Source organism: Cibotium barometz, chromosome 38 (assembly GCF_041138505.1).
Source record: "Cibotium barometz isolate CiBa-2024 chromosome 38, ASM4113850v1, whole genome shotgun sequence".
In the NCBI taxonomy this organism is placed as follows: Eukaryota; Viridiplantae; Streptophyta; class Polypodiopsida; order Cyatheales; family Cibotiaceae; genus Cibotium; species Cibotium barometz.
This window is the reverse complement of record NC_141083.1, coordinates 29331867-29354029: the sequence shown is the minus strand read 5'-3', so window position 1 is coordinate 29354029 and position 22163 is coordinate 29331867. Positions and strand designations below refer to the sequence as shown.

At 40.8% G+C, this 22163-nt stretch overlaps 1 protein-coding gene across 1 annotated transcript; it reads left to right on the top strand.

Annotated features, from left to right (window-relative positions):
• The first annotated feature begins 8222 nt into the window (after window positions 1–8222).
• Window positions 8223–9595, top strand: LOC147616571 (uncharacterized). Its single transcript, XM_086777173.1, has 3 exons — window positions 8223–8390; window positions 8614–9015; window positions 9347–9595. Exons 1-3 carry the CDS (start codon window positions 8223–8225, stop codon window positions 9593–9595), a joined length of 819 nt encoding a protein of 272 aa, XP_086633299.1.
• Window positions 9596–22163: the final 12568 nt, after the last annotated feature.

Here is a 22163-nt window from a genome sequence, read left to right as displayed (position 1 = left end):
CTCTCTCTATCTCTCTCTCTCTCTCTTTGTGTCCACTCCACACATTCTTCTCACCAAACCTCACAGTTCTCACATGGTATCAGAGCTTTGAGAACTCCATAGCCATCCACAAGCCTCTTTCATCTTGAGATCTGAATCTTAGCTTTACTCCTCTCTACCTCCAAGCTTAAGCTCCTTCTCCTTCAATCAAGTATCATGGAGGTAGTCTCATCTTCCACTGTAACAACCAAGCCAAGGTTTTTCTCCATTGACAAGCTCAATGGCAACAACTACTTCGTATGGAAGCTAAGAATGAAGCTATATCTCAAGAAACTCCAATTATGGAAGTACATCAAGGCTGATGGTGGCAAACCCACTGAGGAGCAACCCAAAGCACTCAAGCTTTGGAAGCAACAAGACATCACGGCACAGATCAAGATCATTCTTCACTATGGAGATCGGCGAGTGAAAATGGCGAAAAGCTGAAAGTCCTCTCACAAGAAATATGGTAATTCTTCAAAGATTGCTATCTACACACTCACTTGATTTGTCAAGTGTCTATAGTGAAGAGACTTGTCAACTTCAACATGCAAGGAGGTCACACAACTACCAAGTTCTTGGATTCTTGGCAGGGTCTTCTAGATGAAACCCTTCTCTTTGGTCTTGAAACCCCAGAGACTCTACAATCAATGTTCTTGCTAGCACCCTTACCATCAACATGGAGGGCATTCATTACAACTCATGCTTCAACAAAACGGAGCTCAAGCTTCAAACCTTGGTGGTAAAGATTCAACAAGAGAAGGCCTTAAGGGATTAAACATCCCACCCCAACATCAAAATAGTGGCTGTAGTCACTTCTATCCATGCTCATAAACATGGTCATCACAAAAGTGGTTCTCACCACTCGCAGCGGCCTCATCACTTTAATCCAAAGGAGGGACACCACAAGTATTTTCATGCTAAAATAACCCTTACTCCAATGTGCAATGCACATATTGCCACCGTCATGGGCATGAAGAGAAGGACGACCGCACAAAGCAAAGGGCACTCTCCAACAACAACAATCACCACACAATAAGAGGCCATTTGGAAGAGCTCACTTCACTGAGGTTCAAGAAGGTAATCAAGATTCTAATCCCTAATTCTAGAACCCTCTTACTTCTCATGATTACCCTCTTCACCTTTTTGCTACCAGTATCTCACATAAAACTCCTTCTACTATATGGTATCTAGATACTGGTGCAACCCATCATATGACCTTTAATCTCTCATGGCTATCTAATTTTACTTCTTTTCACAATCCCTTAGATGTATGCTTAGGGGATGATAGACTACAACAAGCCCAGGGTTATGGTGAAGTGGTCATCTCTTTCCCTAATGGTGGCCAATCTACCTTAGTTAAGAAGGTCGACTATGTTCAGGGCTAAAGAGAAATCTCATATCTATTAGTGAGCTCACTGATCAAGGCATTTGAGTTCAAGTTTCTAAAAGATAGATGCCATATTATAGCCATAGATAATCATGGCAAGAAAATCACCTCATTATGCCCTAAAGATGGCAAGCTTTACCCTCTTAGTAATACCTCTACATCAGCAAAAGCCCTCTCTACCACTATCAATACTCCTATAAAAGAGGAAACCTTGCTATGGCATTATAGGCTTGGCCATATTTCAGCACATGCCTTGTATCAAAATGAAGCACAAGAAGCTTGCAGTTGGGCTTCCCAAGGAGATTACCCCAATCCAATTTTGTCAAGGATGTGTAGTTGGCAAGGCCAAACACTTTCCTTTCCCAAAATCCACCTCCAAAGCTTCTGAGCTCCTTGCCTTAATTTATATAGATCTTTGTGGCCCCATGCAAACCACCTCTCTCACATGTAATAAATAAATGTTTTTATTCATAGATGATTTCACAAGGTACACATATGTCTATTTTCCCTTAGAAAAATCATCTACTTTTATAAAATTTACATTTTTTCAAGACCAGGTGGAGAATCAACACGATAGAAAGATCAAAGTTCTCAGATCAGACAACGGTGGTGAATACACTTCAAATGTTTTCAAAGAACATTGCCATGCACATGGCATTCGCCACCATGAATTTACCATTCCTAATCATTCTCAATAAAATGGAGTGGTAGAGAGGAAGAATCGAACACTCGTGGAGGCCGCCCGCTCAATGCTTGCCATGGCTCGTCTCTCTCATGCATACTGGGAAGAGGCCATCGCCACCACATGTTATCTTCAAAATCGTTCTGCAACTTCTACTCTCCATGGGAGTACACCATACGCACTGTGGTATGGACATGCACTAAATCTCGCTCATCTTCGTATTTTTGGCATCCTGCATATCCTCTCCACACTCGCCATCAAGCCAAGTTTGCAGCAAATGCCTCGAAAGCCATTTTCGTAGGCTACGGTGATCGCTTCGGCCACAAAGCTTATCGGCTTCATCATCCCAAGGAGCATCTCTTCACCTTTAGCTGCTCCATCATCTTCAACGAAAAAGCACTCACGAGCTTGCCTTCCTCCTTCGAGATCCCCTCCTCTTCTCAGCCCACAAGCAACACGGCTTCCCCACAATTGGCACCTCTCCATGTCATGGCCTTGTCTTCATCGATCTCCCAATTGGAGCAAGTGCCATCTCTCCTACCCACCCCGCCCCGCCCCGCCCTGCCCACATAGGCAAGAAAAATCAACGAATCCCAACCAAACCTTACCAACCAACCTTTATAAGGTTGATACTACCATGTCATCACCCTCCGTTTGCTACTTCTCACCAGGCTACATCACAATTGGGTCGCCCGCCACCATCCCCATCAGTTCTCCACCATGCCATCTAGCTGTTGTGCCGCCATCCTCCATAGGAGTCGAAACCTACTCGCCAGGCCATGCACCACTTCGGCCGCCACCCTCCATCGTCCACCACTCCTCGACAGGCAACGCGGCAACTGGGCCACCATCCCCAACCGCCCAGGTGCATGCGCGCCACAACAAGTCTCTTAGTAGCCGCGCCATGCACCCTTTAACCACATGCACTCCTTAGGCAGCCATGCAAAGCAACTCTCTATGCCATCTTCTGCTAACCGCCATGGAGCCAGCCAGGTGCCCACTCTCCTGTTGCATGGCAGCCAACCCACAACCTCACTTGCACCGACTGGCCGCCATCCAGCGCATGGCGCCACAACACCAACTTCTTCCTCTCTCCAGTGCGCCACTGCTCAGCCTATTTCTACCTCCTCACCCTACTATACAAGGCCGGTTCTTCCTTCCATCCATGGCAGCACACCCTCGCCATCATGTCCTGGCCCTCAGTAGCCTGGTCCTTCCCCTCTGCAATCTACCATGGCAGCCTCAGTAGCTCGCCCTTTGTCTTCAGCTCCTGGTGCTTCCTCTCAGGCCACGCTGCCCTTCTCTCACTCTCTTCCACTGGGGTTCACTGTGGATCGCCCTATCTACCTCTCTTCCTCAATGTCTCCCTCTTCTTCACCCACACCTAGCTCAAACATCCCAAGCCATTACCCCTAGTCTCCATGATGATGGCATCTCTCCTCCACCACAAGGCAAAACTATAGTGGTATCGTAGAATGCATGATGCACTTCTCTCATGGGGCTGGCAAAGGCTTATCACACTGATCACAATCTTTACATCTTGCATCAATATAGTCAAGGTTGGGCACTTGTAGGTCTGTATGATTCCCATTCTCTCCTCAAATGATTACATGATGCATTTAACCAAGAGCATGTTCCAATGCAAATTTCCCATCACGGATAATGGACCCATGGAATATTTCCTTAGTATCCAAGTAATCCGTGGCCCTCATGGTAGCTTCATCTCTCTCACACAAGAGAAGTACATTGAAGAGATCTTAGCTCATGCCAACATGTCACATTCATCTTATGTCCTCATTCCCATGGTTACCAATGCCAAACTTGCTCTTGAAGATCTACCCTACACTCATGTAGATAGGAGCTTCATGCATAACTTTCCATATGCAAACATACTTGGGCAAATTAGGTACTGCATCACTTGCACCTATTTGGATGTGTGTTACACTGGCCACATTCTTTCCCGTGCATTACATAAGCCCCGCAAAGTTCATGGCATTGGTGAGCTCTACTCTCTCTCTCCCTCTCTCTCTCTCTCTCTCTCTCTCTCTCTCTGTGTTTAAGCTCTTTTCTATGAGCTTCCTAATTTGTAAGCTCTTATCCTCTCCCTCTTCCCCTCTCTCTCCAAGGTTTCTCTCTAGCTTTTGGATTTTGTATGTTCCTTAATGTGTGCTACTATTTTTGTATTAGGAAATTCTTAATAAAACAAGGCTTAAGCAACAATGAATGCTTTTGAAGGGTCGCTATATAAGGAGAGATTTTTAACTAGGCATGGATGCATGTGAAGGACACCTACATGTTTCTCAACCCAAAGCAAGCATGGATGCCTTGGATGGGTAGCTACAATTGTATATTGCTTGTAAGAACTTCCATTCTTTTTTCCTTTTCAATACTTGTTTGCTATTCAATAATAGGTATGCATCGAACCAATATATGTTTTTGTAATGTTGCTAGGAAACTTTGAAGATATAGAAATTACAAGACACTTTGACAATTTACAAGAGCCTCACATCTCAGCACCACCTACCTTGATAACAAGGAGTTGTCTGAGGTGGAGGAGGCAGTATTGGTTGAGATGAAAAGAAAGAAGCAGACAAAAAATAAGGCTTCTCAATGCTTAGAGCACGATGGTTGATGGGAGCAAAATATGATGGTTTTTCAAGAGAGTCGTGTTGCTTGCTTCGAAGAACAGACAAAAGGGATGGACACACACACTCAGAAGTTTATTTTCTAACATCTTCTTCTCCATGCAGCCTTCCCAAAGCTACAAAATGCACCAACCCAACTTCAAGCTACCATGCTAGTAGCAAACATCCAACACACCCTAACGCAAGTTAAGGTGTCAAGGACAGAGGATGAGTTCTTCCTCAAAAGATCAGTCATCATGATTCTTTTGAATTCCCATAGGTAGTTGGAAGATGTGAATGTCTCTGAAGCTACAAGACTTATGGCATCCATAGATGAAACATCTACATGGCAATGTCTTGCTTATCTAATGAAGAGGATGGGATTTTTCCACTATCCACAAGCCACAAACAATCACACGGCCCGACTCTTTCACAAGAGCTCTAAGACCTTGTTGTCATGGACAATTTAATCTCGCATCTCTCCTATCAAGAGAGATGTGTGTCACAAGTAGAGTGGAATAGGTTTATTTGTGGTGCATCCAGTTCATCTCCTTGATGAGCCTTAGGTGTAATTCCTTGCTACCTATTAAGCTCCCTCTTTTTTTAATAATGATTTAATTCCATACTACCCTCTCACAATGCTTGCTAGCTCTACCACAATGCTCTAAAGCTTCAAGGTAGAGCTTCCAAGAAAGTTCACATTACTTTACAGCACTGTTGCAATACAACTTTAAAGCTATGTGTCACACTACTACAGAGCTTTAAAGCAATGTCACATGCTCTAGGTGCTTTAAAGAAATAGTAGAGATATTCAAAGATATGTTATACCAGTGTCATGGAAGTACTTTGACATTGTACGATACTACTCTAAAGCCCTACAAGGGATAGACATGGCTTTAAAGCAGTCATGGTAGTGCTTTGAAGCTTATGTACAATATTGTTGGTGTTTGACATGGCTTTCAAGTGCTTCAAGAATACCTTTAAAGCTATGTGTGATACCACTACAAAGCTTTAAAGCATTGTCACATGCTCTAGGAGCTCTAAAGCATTATCAGAGAGATTTAAAGTAGTGTCATGGCAATTCCTTGAAGCTATGTGATATGAATTTAAAGCCTTACTGGGGTTAGACATTCTTTTAAAGCACTCAAGGAATAGCTTTAAAGCTCTATAGTGGTGCTCAGTTGATTTAAAGCTATGAGATACTGGCTTGAAGTACTTGAGGACTATCATCTAGCTTTAAAGTTATGTGTGACACTTTGAATCAATGTCACATTCTCTCAATGCTTTAGAGCTGTGTGAGACTATCATCTAGCTTTAAAGTTATGTGTGATACTTTTGCAGAGCTTTGAATCAACGTCACATTCTCTCAATGCTTTAAAGCACTATCACACAGCTTTAAAGCACCTGAGGACTCTTATATAGCTTTAAAGTTGTGTGTCACACTTCTCCATAGCTTTGAATAATTATCACATGCTCTAGATGCTTTAAAGCACTATTAGAGAGCTTTAAATTAGTGTTTAGGAAGAAGAAAGGCAAGATGAGCCCACTAGCAAGGAGAAAGGCAGCAGTTCTAGAAAGGAGTATGACTTATGGGAGGATCTCAGCAAGATGAAATTGAATATCACTCTACATCAAATGCTGAACCTAGTTCCCAACTACAGATATAAGTTGTTGTAGGCCATAATACTAAATGAAAAGCTTGTACAAATGTCTTTGCAGGAACTGAAAAACCCAACGGCAAAATGCAAGAATGTGGAAACTGTTCAAGATTGTGACACATCTGTTCTAGAAGTAACCATCAGGATCAGATGTGATACGGTAACAAGAGTCATTATGGATGGTGAGTCAAGGGTAAATATAATATCATATAGCCTAGCTGAAAGGCTAGGGATCACTGACATGTAACCCACTCCATTCCAGATTCGCATGGCTTACCAGAGAAGAGTCTAACTTGTCGAGATAATCAAGGGGGAATAGATAGAGGCGGTAGGATGTAGCTTGATTTCTCTATTCATCGTCCTCGAGATGATTGAGATAGCAAGTGCATATCCCATGCTCCTAGGAGGGCCTTGGCTCCGGAGTGGAAGAATAAATCATAACTTAGAGATGGACAGGATCACTATCAGAAGAGGCAAAAAGAATGTCTATATCTCGGTGGCAGCACGACATAGGCTAAGCCTAGGAAACTAACCAATGCATGCAGAAGGCCTAAACTACCTAGAAGGGGTGGAAGATGATGAAGAAGAGCAGATCTTGAAGGAGAATCTAGATCTTCTTTCCTTGTTTAAAGTGGAAATAGAAAGGATCATGCAAAGGTATGATCCGGAGGTCCTAGTAGCTCATCCTGAGGTGATAGTCAATAAGGAAAGCATGTGTGAGGAGGAAGAGGACACTTAGGATGATGTGAAAGAGCTATAGGAAGAACAAGAAAAAGCCATGGTTGCACTAAAATAGGAAGAAGCTGAGCTTAGGAAAAGAAATATCAGGGTGCAAGAAGACAAGCTCGAGGAGGTGAATCTGGGGGATGATCATGAACCCAAAAGAGTCAAGATTAGTGCTACATTGAATCAGGAATTCAGAGGGAGGCTCCTTTAATTGATGAATTCCTATAAGGATGTCTTTTCTTGGAACTATTCTGACATGAAAGGGATTGACCCCAGTTTCTATCAGCACAAAATTAACTTGAAGGAAGATGCAACCCCTATAAGATAGAGAAGATACAGGATGAACCCAAACTATGCCAAGCAGGTAAAAGAAGATATTGACAAATTACTGAAAGTAGGGTTCATCTATCCTGTGGATCGGGCGGAATGGCTATCGTCGATAGTCATTGTTCCAAAAAAGAATGGGAAGCTTAGGGTGTGCATTGACTACCGCAAGCTAAATACTTCCACTATATCCAACCCATTCCCACTGCCTTTCATTGATTCCTTGTTGGATGCAGTAGCAAGACATGAAACATACTCTTTCCTGGATGGATTTAATGAGGAACCTTGTAAGCTCTTTCGCATTCTTGGGAGGTTGCAGCTTTACAATGACCGCAACCTTGGCTAGATCCACTGCCAGTCCTTCTACAGACACAGACACTATGTCCCAAGAGAGATCCACTGGTTATAGCGAAGACACATTTGGCTGGATTTAGGCTCAATCTAGCCCTCGTGCACTTTTCCAAGAACATTGTGAGGTGTGTAATGTGTTCTTCTTTCTTCCCAAAACAAGCACTGAAGTCATCCACAAACACCCTCATGAAGGTGGTCATATATTCATAGAATATTTCTTGAACCATCCTCTGGAATGTAGCAGGAGCATTTTTCAGCCCGAATGTCATCACATTGGAGGCAAAGACTCCCCATTCTATTTTATAAAGGCAGTTTTTTCTTTATCTTCCTAGGCTATTCGCACTTGATTGTACCAGGGCTAATCAAGTGGCATCGTAGGTTTATGAGGTTCCTAGCTAATGTGTGGCAGTGCCCTTATATAGCCTAACAATGAAGGATGCAGAATATGTATGGTCAGGATCCTATTAAGAGGCATTTCAGAATCTGAAGAGGATACTATCAACCGCACCCATCCTGCACAGCAGCCCACCAACTATGACCTAGTCTTCCATGTATTTGTCGACACCTCGGATGTGGCCCATTGGCAATGCCTTGATGCAAGAAGCACAGGAGGGATGGTACAGACGAGTGTACTATACAAGCAGGAGACTATCCAGACAGGAAAAGAACTACTCCACCACAAAGAAGGGGTCACTGGGAATGATCTACTCCATCAAGAAGTTCAGGCACTACTTGTTGGGTAAGATGTTTAAGTTTCATGTAGATCATAAAGCTCTCCTATACTTAATAAACAAACCAAACTTGGTAGGAAAGTTGGCCATATGGATGATTTTGTTGTAGGAATTTGAGTTCAACATTAGGCACACCCATGTGAACAAGTATGCAGTGGCAGACTTCTTGTCCACGATTGGAAATAGGAGAAGAACCGGACAAGGTGGAAGACAATTTCCCAAACGCACAACTTTTCCTCATAGAAGGAGAAAAGCCCAGCTGGTGTATGACAAAATGCTACAACTCATGTCCGACCTGTCCTTTCTAGAGTACATGTCCAGAGATCAGAGGAGGAAGCTGACTCTCCAGAGTAAGTCATTTATGGTAGTGGCTTGGCAGCTATACAAAATGGGCATCGACCAAATTCTCAGGAGATGTGTCCCCGAACACGATCAACAGGCTGTGTTAGCAAAAGCACATCAAGGTGTAAGTAGTGGTGGGCATTTTTCCAGACAAGTCATACGACGGAAGGTATTCTAGGCAGGTTTGTGTTGACCAACTACATTATGTGCATAAGTTCTCAAAAGAGTGTGACATGTGCCAGAGGATGGGGCAACCAAGTGCTGCACAGATAATGCCCCATAATCCAGTCCTACCACTTGAGCCATTCTAGAAATGGGGTCTAGACTTCGTCAGCCCATTCAAACAAGCTGCTCACAAGACAGGAAACAAATACATTTTGGTGGCCACTGATTATTGCACAAAATGGGTAGAGGCCAAGGCCCTTAGAGACTGTAAGGCATCATCTATGGCAAAGTTTCTTTATGAAACCATAATGACAAGATTTGGATGCCCTATAAAGATAGTCAATGATCAAGGGACCCACTTCATCAATGAAGTGATCAAGAAGTTGATAGAGCAGCACATGATAATACACAAGAAATCAACAGTCTACTACCCACAAGCTAATGGGCAAGCAGAGTCCACCACCAACAAGATCATCAAGATCAAGACAATGAATGAGAACATGAACGATTGGGACACAAAACTACACTTGGCATTATGGGCATTCCAGACAGCTTATAAGAATACAATAGGACTTACACCATAGCAGTAGTGCCCATGGAGTTCCTGACACGGAGTCTTAGGATAGTAGTGGCTGAAAGGCTCTCTCCAGAAGAATCAGAGATGCACAGGATGATTGAGTAGCTCTTGAAGCTTGATGAAAGAAGACTGCACAGTGCATGGACAACAAAAATTGTGCAAAAGAGAAGAAAGCTGCAAATGGACATGGACATACAGTTCAAGATCTTTGAGGAAGGAGATGCAGTATTGCTATTTACATCAAGAATGGAATCCCACGCGAGAAAATTGAAAATGAGATGGACGGCATACAAGATCATCAGGAAGCTCGGGAGAGGAACTTTTGAGTTGGTGAGTCTGGATGGTGAAAAACTTAGGAAGCTGGTAAATGGATACAGGCTTAAGCCCTACTATGCAAAGATGCCAGATGAAGGGAGAAAGTGTCCAGAAGAGAATCAAAATCCGTGTCCAGAATTGATTAAGGAACCAGAAGCCGTGTCCAGCTAGGATCAGGAAGTAGGATAGGATTTTGCGGAGTTTAATTGCCCAAATTTATATTCACAATGTGTAAATATGATAACGGTGTGTACAGACACCGAGGAGCTAGGTGGCAGTAGCATGGTGCAAAACGAGAAAGTCGAGGTTGCCACCACAAAAAGGGGAGCATGGACGTGTAAAGGCCATTAATAACCTTGAAAAAAGCACAGAAGGGATTGATGGGGTCAAAAAATGAGGGAGATCTAGGGTAATCATGGAAAGATGATGGCCACCCTTGGGAAGGGTGCACCTCATGGTAACGGTTGAATGCCTCTCCATCGAATGCATAGTTTCCAAATCAACTTTCAAAAATCTACCTTGGCGGTTGACTCTCTTCCCACTCTAAACTCTCTTTCTACTAAACCCTACTCACTTCCTTGCCTTCCCTACAAACCACCCCAGTGTCCACTACCAGTGTCCACTACAGGGGAGAGACCACTACAGAAAAAAAGTTGCAAGCAAAGATTAATCAACTGGAAAAACAGAGGTAGAGGGATGAAAAAAGCGGTTCACGCTTTTGAAAGAGAGCGGCAAGAAACCTGTTGAGCACTCTGAGGGGAAAGAGAAGGAGATCATAATCTACAAAGGTACATCAATGGACATTATCCCTAATGACGAGCTGCGAGAGCATGCTTGGGCAGCAGTAACTAAAAAGCTAGAAGAGAGGGCTAATAATGTGAAGCTACCCTGAGGGCCCAGCTTGAAGATACAAAGGATTGGTGGAAGAATACAAAGAACAATAAAGGCAAGATAGGGAGATGATCAAAGCCTTAATAAAGAAGGAGGCAGGAACAGCTGGAGCCAAGGTCACAAGAGCAAAAGGGGGGAAAGTGACAATTAATGAGCTAAACGTCGCTCTGACAGCTCATGCCAATCTAAAAAAGAGAAAGGAATAGCTCGACACTATGAAAAAAGCTCACGCCATGGAAGTGAGGAACAAAGAAAAAATGATTTAAGACTTCCAGGAGTGGGTGAAAAGAGAGAAGGCAAAAAAGGAGGAAATACAAAAAAGGCTCCGGAAAGAGAGGAAGCAAGGAAGTACGGAGTTCTGTAAGGACATAGCCCTCAAACACACAAGGAGTCTGATCCAGGCTGCAAAATAAGCGGGAGCTGTGTAACCGTCCAACTGGAACAAAATTGCACAATTTATGAACCAGTTGGACGAAAGGGTGGAGAAGAAATGGCAGAGTAGCTCACACACATGGGAATCAACACACACAGGAGGAGCCCCTCATCCAGATCTCGGGCTATACAAGGAAGTGGAGGAATCTTGTGACTCGCAGTCCCAGGTGAGGAGGCAACAACTCATGCACAAGGCAGAACTACCAATGCCCCTTGCCAATGGAGCTTCCTAGAAGAAAGAGAAAGGACAACAACCCTTCTAGAACCGGCAGGCAGACCGCCATATGGGTGGAGATGGATTCAAGTGAGAAGGAGAAAGTTAAAAGTGCCAGAGCAAACAATTTTTGGAGACGTAGCCATTGCCCTAGAATACAGTGAACCACATGCCTTTGCAGTAGCAAGAATGGCCATTGAGGCAATGGAAAAAGCAAGAAAAAAGTTCCCACATGCCAAGCCAATAGAAGTGTGGTTCCGTCAGGTAGATGAGAAACTGGGATATAGCATGAGTGGGTGAGCAAGAGGAGAAGGGCTTACGAGCTTAGGTATGCTCCAGATAAGCCCATTAAATTTGTCTCAAGAGAGTGTTCCAAGAATGAGGAGCCTGAAGGAGAAGGGTGGGCAAGGCCTCAACCACAGGAATTCCAGAAGGAAAATTTTGTTTACCCATAAAGAAAGAAATTCTTATTTGACAAGAATAAGGTCACTGTGGGCTTTGCTGCACAGCATCCACCGTGATCGCCAGGTGTTGGAAGCCATCCGGGCGGTGGACTGCCACCAAGCATATCCGTTGGGCAATAGCTCAGGATCTTTTTCTTGTAGCAACCTTGTAACTGTTCTTGCCAACGTGTAGTACCGAATGTAAAGAAAAGAGTGTGGAGAGTGAAGGGGACTAAGGCATTATTGGGCTAGGCTTTTACTGAGGAATAAAGTGGTTGTCGATGTAGTTCTTCATGCTCTGTGCTGTGTAATTCCAATTGACTCTTAAGTTGTGTCAGTGCTTTCTGTGTTGAACATGTCTTTTTACTTGTGTCTGTTTCTACAAAAATCAATATCCTGTCAGGAAGTGACTCCCTTCTAGAGACATGATTAGGAGCCATATTACAAATGTCTCTAGATGAAGGAACTAACTGTGGCCCTATTTGCGACCAACTCTCTTAGCCTAGGCAAATCAGTGGCACAATGCACTAGTTTTGGCTTATCTTGTTAGACCCAGTAGTATTAGTCGTGTCTCATCTGGAGCTGACTAGGTGGTCTGGAACCACGCAAGTGCCGGGTCTTAACCGGACACTGACAACTATAAAAGATGGCGATGCCAAAATCCAATCTAAGGTGGCTATTAAAAAATAGTGGCAAATGATGATAAACCAAGGATGGAGGATGTTAGAGTGCAGCCAGGCTAGCACAAAGAGTTATTAACCATACTAGAGCATAATGAGGTATACATATATGTGCCTCTGCCAAAACTACAAGTAACCCAACCTACATGCCAATGCAAAGAAGGCTCACTCCATCAATGTTTGCAGAAGAGAAGAGCATGGATTCCCACATATGTTACAATTTTCCAATCCAACCCTACAATATTTGATTCAATAAGCTCACAAACGTAACATCTTTTGTCATAGATTAGAGCCTAGCATAGAATACCCAATGCAGTAGTTGGAGCAGCATGTAAATTCATGAAGCTAATCATGGTACTTCTCGACAAAGAAAAGAAGGAGTGGAGAATTATGTTAGAGAAGTTTTAAGCTTCAACATGTACACATGACCAAGTGAGGAGGTCATGATATACTTCGAAGAAGAGCTTGTAAGAGAAAGCTTGAAGCTTTGAGAAATGCTTTTGATGAGGTCAGTTAGAGCTTAGAAAGAAAGTGCAGGTTGCAAAACAACTATGGCAAACCTATGTAATAAAGCAGAGTTGTGGAGAAATCATTCCAGCAGGCAAGAAAACAATAGTAAGCATTGAACAACGACTATAAAAACTTGTTTATAGAGCTGAGAATCTCAAGGAAAACCGAAGCAGGATGTATGGTGAGAAAAGAGGCGGCACATCAACCTCATCATAGCATATAGGAGAGGAATCAGCAGCCCTCTCAACATTGTCAAGAAAGAGAAGAAGAGCAAGCGAGCTCTTCTGTGACAACACAAGCAAGTGAGCTCAAGCTCAGGTTGTTCGAGTTGAAGGCGAGCAAGATAGAGGATACAACTTGTAAGCACAGAAAGTGCTGAAAAGACCATCACAAGGAAGAAGAAAACCAACAAATGGCTCCAGGTAAAGAGAATTCTGGGAAGGGGAGAGGGAGAACTTGAGTTCCTTGCCAAGCACACACACACACAACAGAGTGCAAGACACAAGAGAGAGAGATGGATGACTGAATTTTCTTCTATCTTCTTCTCTTCTCTACAACCATATAACTAAAAGATAAGAGTACATACATAAAGGGAAAGTACTCTCCTACAACAACATACAATGGTCGGTCTATAGTATGAATCTAATTATATGAGTTGGCACTATAACTATGCCATAACTCTAGTACTCCAAAGTGGCTACTATCACACAGCCTATCATCCCACTGATAGCATATCAACCATAATCTCACCAACCATGATAGTGGCATGAGTGTGGAAGCTATCACCCATGCGGGTCATCAATGTCCATCGAAGCTCGATATCTCAACACTCGCCCTCGATCTCAACTCCACAGACTGCACTCCTAAACCTGTGGAGCTTCTCTGTGCCCAATGCCTTTGTGAAGATGTCAGACACTTGATCCTCTATGCTGACATATACCAGATCTACATCCACTACTATAACCTTCTCCCTCACAAAGTGATAGTGCACCTCGATGTGCTTTATTCTAGCATGGTATACTGGTTACTGGCCAACTGTATGCTACTCATGTTATCACAATAAATGAGAACTGTCCTATCCATGGGCTCACTCATATCGCCAAGTAGCTTCCGAAAACCAAACTACCTCACAAGCTACCATAGTAGCATACCCCTATACTCTGTTGTACTGACAAGGTAACTGTTAGCTGCTCCTTACTGCTCCAGCTCACATCAGCACTCCCAAATGAGAACATAAAACCATTGGTAGATCTCCTATCTGCAACACTACTAGTCCAATCAGTATCTTTGTACCCATGTAGGTGTATCTCTATATCAGCATCTGTATACCCATGTAGTTGTATCTCTATACCAGCCTCATAGAAAAGTCCGTAATCATGGGTACTTGAGAGTCCATCAAGCCACATCCAAGTGTGGCTTCCTAGGGGCCTACATAAACTGACTCATAAGTCCAATAACATAGCTCAAGTCTAGCCTAGTAATGGTCATGTAGATCAGGCTACCCACTATGTGCTTGTATGTAGTGGGGTCCTCCAAAATCTCACTTGTATTTACGAAAATCTTTGTTTTCTGCTCTAATGGCACTGAAATAGGCTTACAATCTGTCATACCATGCTTGGACAATGTGTCCAAGACATATTGCCTCTACAATAAGAAAATGCCATGAGGTGATCTCACCACCTTTATGGCCAAGAAATACTGCAACTCACCCAAATCCTTCATCTCAAACTTCTGCTTCAAAAGCCTCCTGACATCATGTATGCCAGCATCACTATCACCAGTGATAATCAAGTCATCCACATAGATGACTAATATCATGATCCCTATACCTATCTTTTTCACATAAAGTGAAAAATGTACATTGGATATCTGCTAAAATCCAATGGTAACAAGATACTCACCGATCTTGTTTAACCATGCTCTAGGTTCCTGCTTCAAGCCATAGAAGGCTTTGCATAACTTGAAAACAAAATCTGGGTTTGCATCACTCTCATAACCTGGTGGCTGCATTATGTATACTTCTTCTTGCAAATCACCATGCAAGAAGGCATTCTTTACATCCATCTGATGTAAAGACCAATCCTTTGTTACAGCCATATGTTACAGCCATACTATAAATGACAGCTCTCACGGTTGCCATTCTTTGTAACCGGGCTGAATGTCTCCTCATAGTCAATGCCATAAATTTGCGCATAGCCCTTGGCAACAACCGATATTGCCTTATACCTACTCACTGAATCATCAGTGTTATGGTGGTTGACTTTATACACCCACTTACATCCAATTGCCTTCTTTTCCTTAGGCAAAGGAACTAACTCCCATGTTGCATTTGCATCCAATGATGTCATCTCCTCATTCATGGCATCTTCCCATTTCTTATTTCCAAGTTTCTGCTCAAAACAAGTGGGCTCCAACTCTTGTATTGCTTTAACCATGTAAGCATAACGATGGGTTGTATATCCATCATATCTCAACCTGTCAAAAATAGGACACCTAACCCTCGTAGACCTATGTACACTTGGATCACTGCCATGTGTCCTCAAAATAGCCCTGGTTCTCCTTACACTAGAAGTAACCATAGATAGAATGCCAAGCTCCTCATCAAGGCTCTGCTCAGAGTCGCTAGAATCCCCATCTACATATGAGTGACCTAATAACAGATCAAGAACAAAAGGTTGATCTGCCTTTTTCTTCCCTTTACATGATACATGTGTATCTACATCTGTCCTCAACCTGCCTGACCATGGACTAGCATTGGATCCACTGCTAGAGGACTCTCCAAGTCCACTAAGCACATGTGATTTCTACTCTACATGTGGTGCAACATCAACACTTTTCTTACATCTACATCTTCTACTACCTTCATGGCGGGTGCATACCAGCTACTCATCTCATCAAAGACAACATCTCTGCTTACTCACATCTCATGAGTGGTAGGGTTGTAGCATCTATAACCTTTTTGCTCCATAGCATAACCAATGAAGATGCATTTCTCTACCTTTGGATCCAACTTTGTTCTCACTTCATCAGGAACATGTACAATACACGCAAACACTTTCAAGTGAGACACATCCGGTCTTATGTCTGGAAACTTTTGTTCAAGTGCCGTACCAAGAACAATTGCAGCGGGGTGTCCTATTCATAACGTACATAGTAGTAGTTGTTACTGCTTCTTCCTGAAAATAATGTGGCATATTCTTTTCAACCCATCAAGGCATGTGCCACTTCTACAATGTGTCAATTTAATTTTTTTTGCAACACCATTCTATGGTGGAGTGTACTTGCATGTGAATTGTCTCTTGATTCCTAACTTTCTCAGGAAATTGCTGAACTCATTGGAGAAATATTCACCCCCTCCATATGATCTCATGCATTTAATTTACATGTCTTTTTCCTTCTTAACTAAGGCTTTAAATCTCTGAAAGTGACCAAACACCTCACTTTTCTCCTTCATGAAGTAAACCCACACTTTCCTAGTGTGGTCATCAATGAATGTAACAGAATACCTACAACCTACAATTGTTGTAGTCTTGTTTGGTCCCCATACATCTAAATGTATAACATCTAATGGCCTTGCACTGACATGCTTTTCATGTGGGAAAGCATGTTTGGCCTGCTTACCAAGCTGGCATGCTTCATATACTTATGCATACCATCAACCTTAAACTTTGGCAAATCCGCAACAATATTTTGGGCCTGCATAGACTTCAATCGTTGTATATTCATATGACCAATGCGCTTGTGCCATATGCCAATATCTATAATGACACCTATTCCATATGTAAACATGGTTGCCTTTACCTCAGGTATGTTCACATCCAAAGTAAACATCCTGTCATTTCTGATATCCTTTACAACCAAGTGACATTGATTTTTGAATCTTCCACAAAACATCCTTGAGGATTAAACCTCACTTGCAGACCCTGCTCAACCATCTGTCCAATAGAAACCACGTTCTTTATAATATTTTGAACATGAAGTACATATGCCAAGTACTTCATTTTTCATCCTGCATAGACAATAGCACTTTACCAACATGTGCAATGGGATGCACAGTATTATCACCTATTTCTACATAGCCTAGTTTTTTTATTTTCTACATGTCTCTAAACCACTCACCCCATGACTGGTCATGTGGTTAGTGATGAAAAACTGGTAGAGGGAGAGGAGACACACACACAGGAGTAAACCCTAATGTATTAAGCAAACCCTAACCATCGAGGGAAGCCATGTCCCTTCTCACACAATACATAAAGCCATAATCCATAAGCTACAACACACTACATGTGTTGTGTCCACACACAGCTAACCCTAGCTAATGTCCACACACTATGACCAGCTGGACGCGGTCATTTATGGCTCACATGTTACTATCTAACATGCCAGCACATAGTGCAACTGGCACAAGCTGACATCGAGCTTGAATCTCAACAGCCCCTCTCAAGCTCATGATGTACTGCCATAGATGAAGATGTAGATGAGCTTGGGCTATCAAAGGTCTCAACACTCCCCCTCAAGCTCATCCCATGTACTCCCAACACAGTACGGAAGTACTCAAACTTCTCCCTACTAAGTGGCTTTGTAAAGATGTCGGCCACCTTCTCTTCAGTCTTCACATACTGCAAATCCACTGTACCATCCAACACTTTCTCTCTGACAAAATGATAGTGGACCTCTATATGATTAGTTTGCTGAAAAACTGGATTCTTGTGGCCAATTGTATGCTACTCATGTTGTCACACAATGAATAATAACCTTGCCATCAATAGGCTCACCCAAATCAGCCAAGAGACTCTTTAACCATACTCCTTCACATGTAGCTATGGCTGCTCCCCTGTATTCAGCCTCTGTAGTACTAGATAAAGCAATAGTATGTTGCTTCTTACTGCTCCAACTCACCACTGCACTTCCAAATGTAAAGGCATAACCACTAGTAGACCTCCTTTCATATGAGCTACCTGCCCAATCTGCGTCTGTGTAGCCGTGTACATCCAAGCCTTTACCATGCTCATAAAGAAGACCATAATGTGCAATGGTCTTTACATATCGCATAATGTGTCTCACTGCATCCAAATGAGGTTTTCTAGGGCTTTGCATAAATTGGCTTACTAGCCCCACAGCATAACTAAGATCCCCGGTTGTGTGATAGTCATGTAAATAAGACTGCCAACCATCTTTCTATACATAGATGGATCATCCAACTCTTAACCAAAATCAGCCCGCAGCTTCACATTCTGCTCCAAAGGTGTACTCATTGGCTTACACCACCCTGTCATCCCATATTTTGTCAACATATCCAATGCGCATTGGCATTGCACTAACCATGTCCATGCATGGTCATTGATCACTTCAATCCCAAGAAAATATCTCAATTCACCCAGGTCTTTCATATCAAACTGCCCACTCAATGCCTTCTTGACATGCATAACATCTGTAGCATGATCTCCTGTGACAGTCTGTAAGATTCCTCCCCAACCTCTCAAGATGTCCAGCATCTTCCCCTGTAATCAATTCCCTCTTCAGAAATATAAAAGATCTTGTTTCTACCTGTTTTGGCCTAGAGAGAGAAAATATTCTAGAGAGAGAATATTCAGATTTTGAATATTTTTGGATGAAAATATCTCTTCTTATTAAAATAAGTTCCCCCAAAATAGAAGTTCAAAAAGATTTTCAGAAGGTGCATTAGAAATTAAGTATAATCTATTCAAGAGGCCTTATCCTAGGGGTCAAGATTTTTTTAAAATTTTAAATTAAGGTTCCTATGGACCAATAAGATTAATCCAAATGTAGGGAGGAGATAAATGGAAAAATCCCCCAAAAATGAGTAAATACTCACATAAGATTACTAAGGACAAGGTTAATAGTCAAAAAAGAGAGATATTTAGAAGAAATGATGCAATTTTGACACCTCAGTATGGGGGAATTCCCCTCATGAAGGAGGCACCTAATTCACATGTGTGGGAGAGTTTTAAAGTCCCAAATAATGAGATATTTTTATCTCTCCTCTCTCCTGTTTCAACTAGATCCAAAAAGTGGACTAAACTGACCCAAAAATGGTCAAAAATTGACCAAACTGATCTGAAAAATTCTAGAATCAGTTGGCTTGGTTAGAAGCTCACTTTTTCCTATAAATAGAAGCCTTCCCCTTTGTTGAAGCTCAATAGTGTTTTTGCACTGTTACCCTACTTCTCCCAAGAGCCAAAAATTATGAATTTACTCATAATTCATTAGTTTTTTACCTTCCCTCTTCTAAAGATTGGTGGCCACTCTTGTTTCAAACAAGAGTAGATCCCTCAAACCATCAAGCCAAAGGAAAGCTCTCAAATTCTCCTTGTAAGTTGGAGATTCTTCTCTTTTCTATTTCATTTTATGGTTTCTTTATGATTTTTGTCTTCTCTAATATGAATATGATGTTATGCCTCATTGAAAAAAGGCATCCCCCTCTCTTTTTTAGTAAATCCAACCATTCTTTATCCTCGATGAATGATTAATGGATAAAATCAAGTTTTTCATAATGTTTCTCTTAAATAAGTAGAAAATGTTTACATTAGAATTATTTAAATACTCTTGGTGAGATTCTAATTAATTTTAGAGAGTTAAAAATTAAAAAATGGTCAGCCATACAAAGGAGGTTATGATAAAATTTTCTAAAATTGTGTAAATAAGTTTTACTTTTTTTAATTCAAAAAGAGTAATTCCCATCATATATGTATTCTTAAAGTGTTATTTTTCATCCTAGCTATAGAAAAATGCATACTAAAAATATTTTATTAAAAAAGGGTTACTTTCTTTAGAATTAAATTCTATGCATAGAAGGAAGCATATTGAAATTTTTTTTTATTTTGATTATAAAAGTGTTGTTTTCATCATAAATGATTTTTATGCATAAATGGATGCATAAAAGAAATTATTTTATATTAAAAGAGTGATTTTCATCATAAATGATTTGTATGCATAAACATATGCATAAAAGATTTTCTTATATTAAAAGTGTGATTTTCATCATAAATGATTTTTATGCATAAATGGATGCATAAAAGAAATTCTTTTATATTAAAAGTGTAATTTTCATCATAAATGATTTTTATGCATAAATGGATGCATAAAAGAAATTCTTTTATATTAAAAGAGTGATTTTCATCATAAATGATTTATATGCATAAATATATGGATAAAAGATTTTTTTTTAAAGTGTGATTTTTATCATAAATTATTTTTATGCATAAATGGATGCATAAAAGAAATTCTTTTATATTAAAAGAGTGATTTTCATCATAAATGATTTGTATGCATAAAAGATTTTTTTATATTAAAAGTGTGATTTTCATCATAAATGATTTTTATGCATAAAAGAAATTATTTTATATTAAAAGAGTGATTTTCATCATAAATGATTTTTATGCATAAAAGATTTTTTATATTAAAAGTGTGATTTTCATCATAAATGATTTTTATGAATAAATGGATGCATAGAAGAAATTCTTTTATATTAAAAGGGTTATTTTCATCATAAATGATTTGTATGCATAAATATATGCATAAAAGATTTTTTTCTATTAAAAATGTGATTTTCATCATAAATGATTTGTATGCATAAACATATGCATAAAAGAAATTCTTAAAAGAGTGATTTTCATCATAAATGATTTTTATGATGATAAAAGTGTGACTTTCATGAGAATTGGATTTTATGCATAATTAGATGCATATAGAATTTTTATAATTAAATAAGGGTTCTCTTTAATCCTCTGTTAATTTTTGCAAAATTGGAAAATTGAATAAGTAGATAATATGTGAGAGAAAATTCTACCGTTTCATATTCACTAAGATGGGAATGTGAAAATTCAAATAAACTATCGAAGTCGGAGATCGAGATAAATGATTAATTTATTCCCCCTAAGAATTCATGTTTAGTTTAGAAATCTGTAAGCACATATTCAATGAATAAAATTTAGTAAAAGAGAAATTGAAATATTACCTTTCGAGAAAGATAGTTTAGGAAGAACCTTTCCAGACTCAAACTTTGATTCAGACTTGTGACCAAGACCTAATTTCTTCGTCAGTTTCAATCAATGACGATGTGCTCAGTTCAAGAAAAATGCACTCAAATCACCCATCGAATCTGAAACTAAGTTGAGACCTTTGATTTTGATATGAGGATCAAGAACAGGGATTTTACTGACGTAAACGAGAACATGTGAACATGTTAATAACACAAAAATTCTTGTGATCACATGTTATATTCACAAAGCTTTCACAAGGGCCTAAAAAAATTATCTTTGTCGGGCATAAAAAATCTTCTTAGGTGGCCACTGACCTGCTATTATGTGAAGATGGTAACATGAGAACATGTGAATAGCTTATTCCCATGTGTAGCCAAGTTTTTAAGGGGTTCCCAAATGGCAAGTGACCTGTTATTTTGTGAACAGTAACATGAGAACATGTGAATAACTTGTTCATTATTCCCATGTGTAGCCAAGTTTTTAAGGGGTTCCCAAATGGCAAGTGACCTGTTATTTTGTGAACGGTAACATGAGAACATGTGAATAACTTGTTCACATGTGTTATTATCATAAAAAATCTTGTGATCACGTGAATATTAAATCCCTGATCAAGATTATAGAATTCGAGGAATTCTGCTTGGGAATCCAGACATGTGATCTAGAAGTATTGGGATACGGAATTAAGATATAACCATTGTATTCAAAAACAAAATCAAAACTGAAAACTTGCATAGAAACCCTGTTTTCTTAAAGGACTGTCTTATGCCAGAATGCTAGAGGGAGCATTTGGCATATGTGTTTATCTAAGGGAAGTTCGGATGCAACAGCTGGCGGCGGGGAGTGTTCAAGGGACAGCTCATGCGGCAAAAACCTGCCCAGGTCTTTGACCAGCCTGGGTATGGTGAAAAATGGTGTGCTTCCGGTACGATGGGCGAGGGCCAACGAAGCGGTCCCTAAGTGAAGTACCAGGATACCTAAAGAGGATCCTGGAGGGTTCTGACCAGGCGATGCACGGGCTCGCGGTGCTTAGGACACCCATGCATATGTCGTGGAAGATATATATGAATGTTGACGAAATGATTATTGT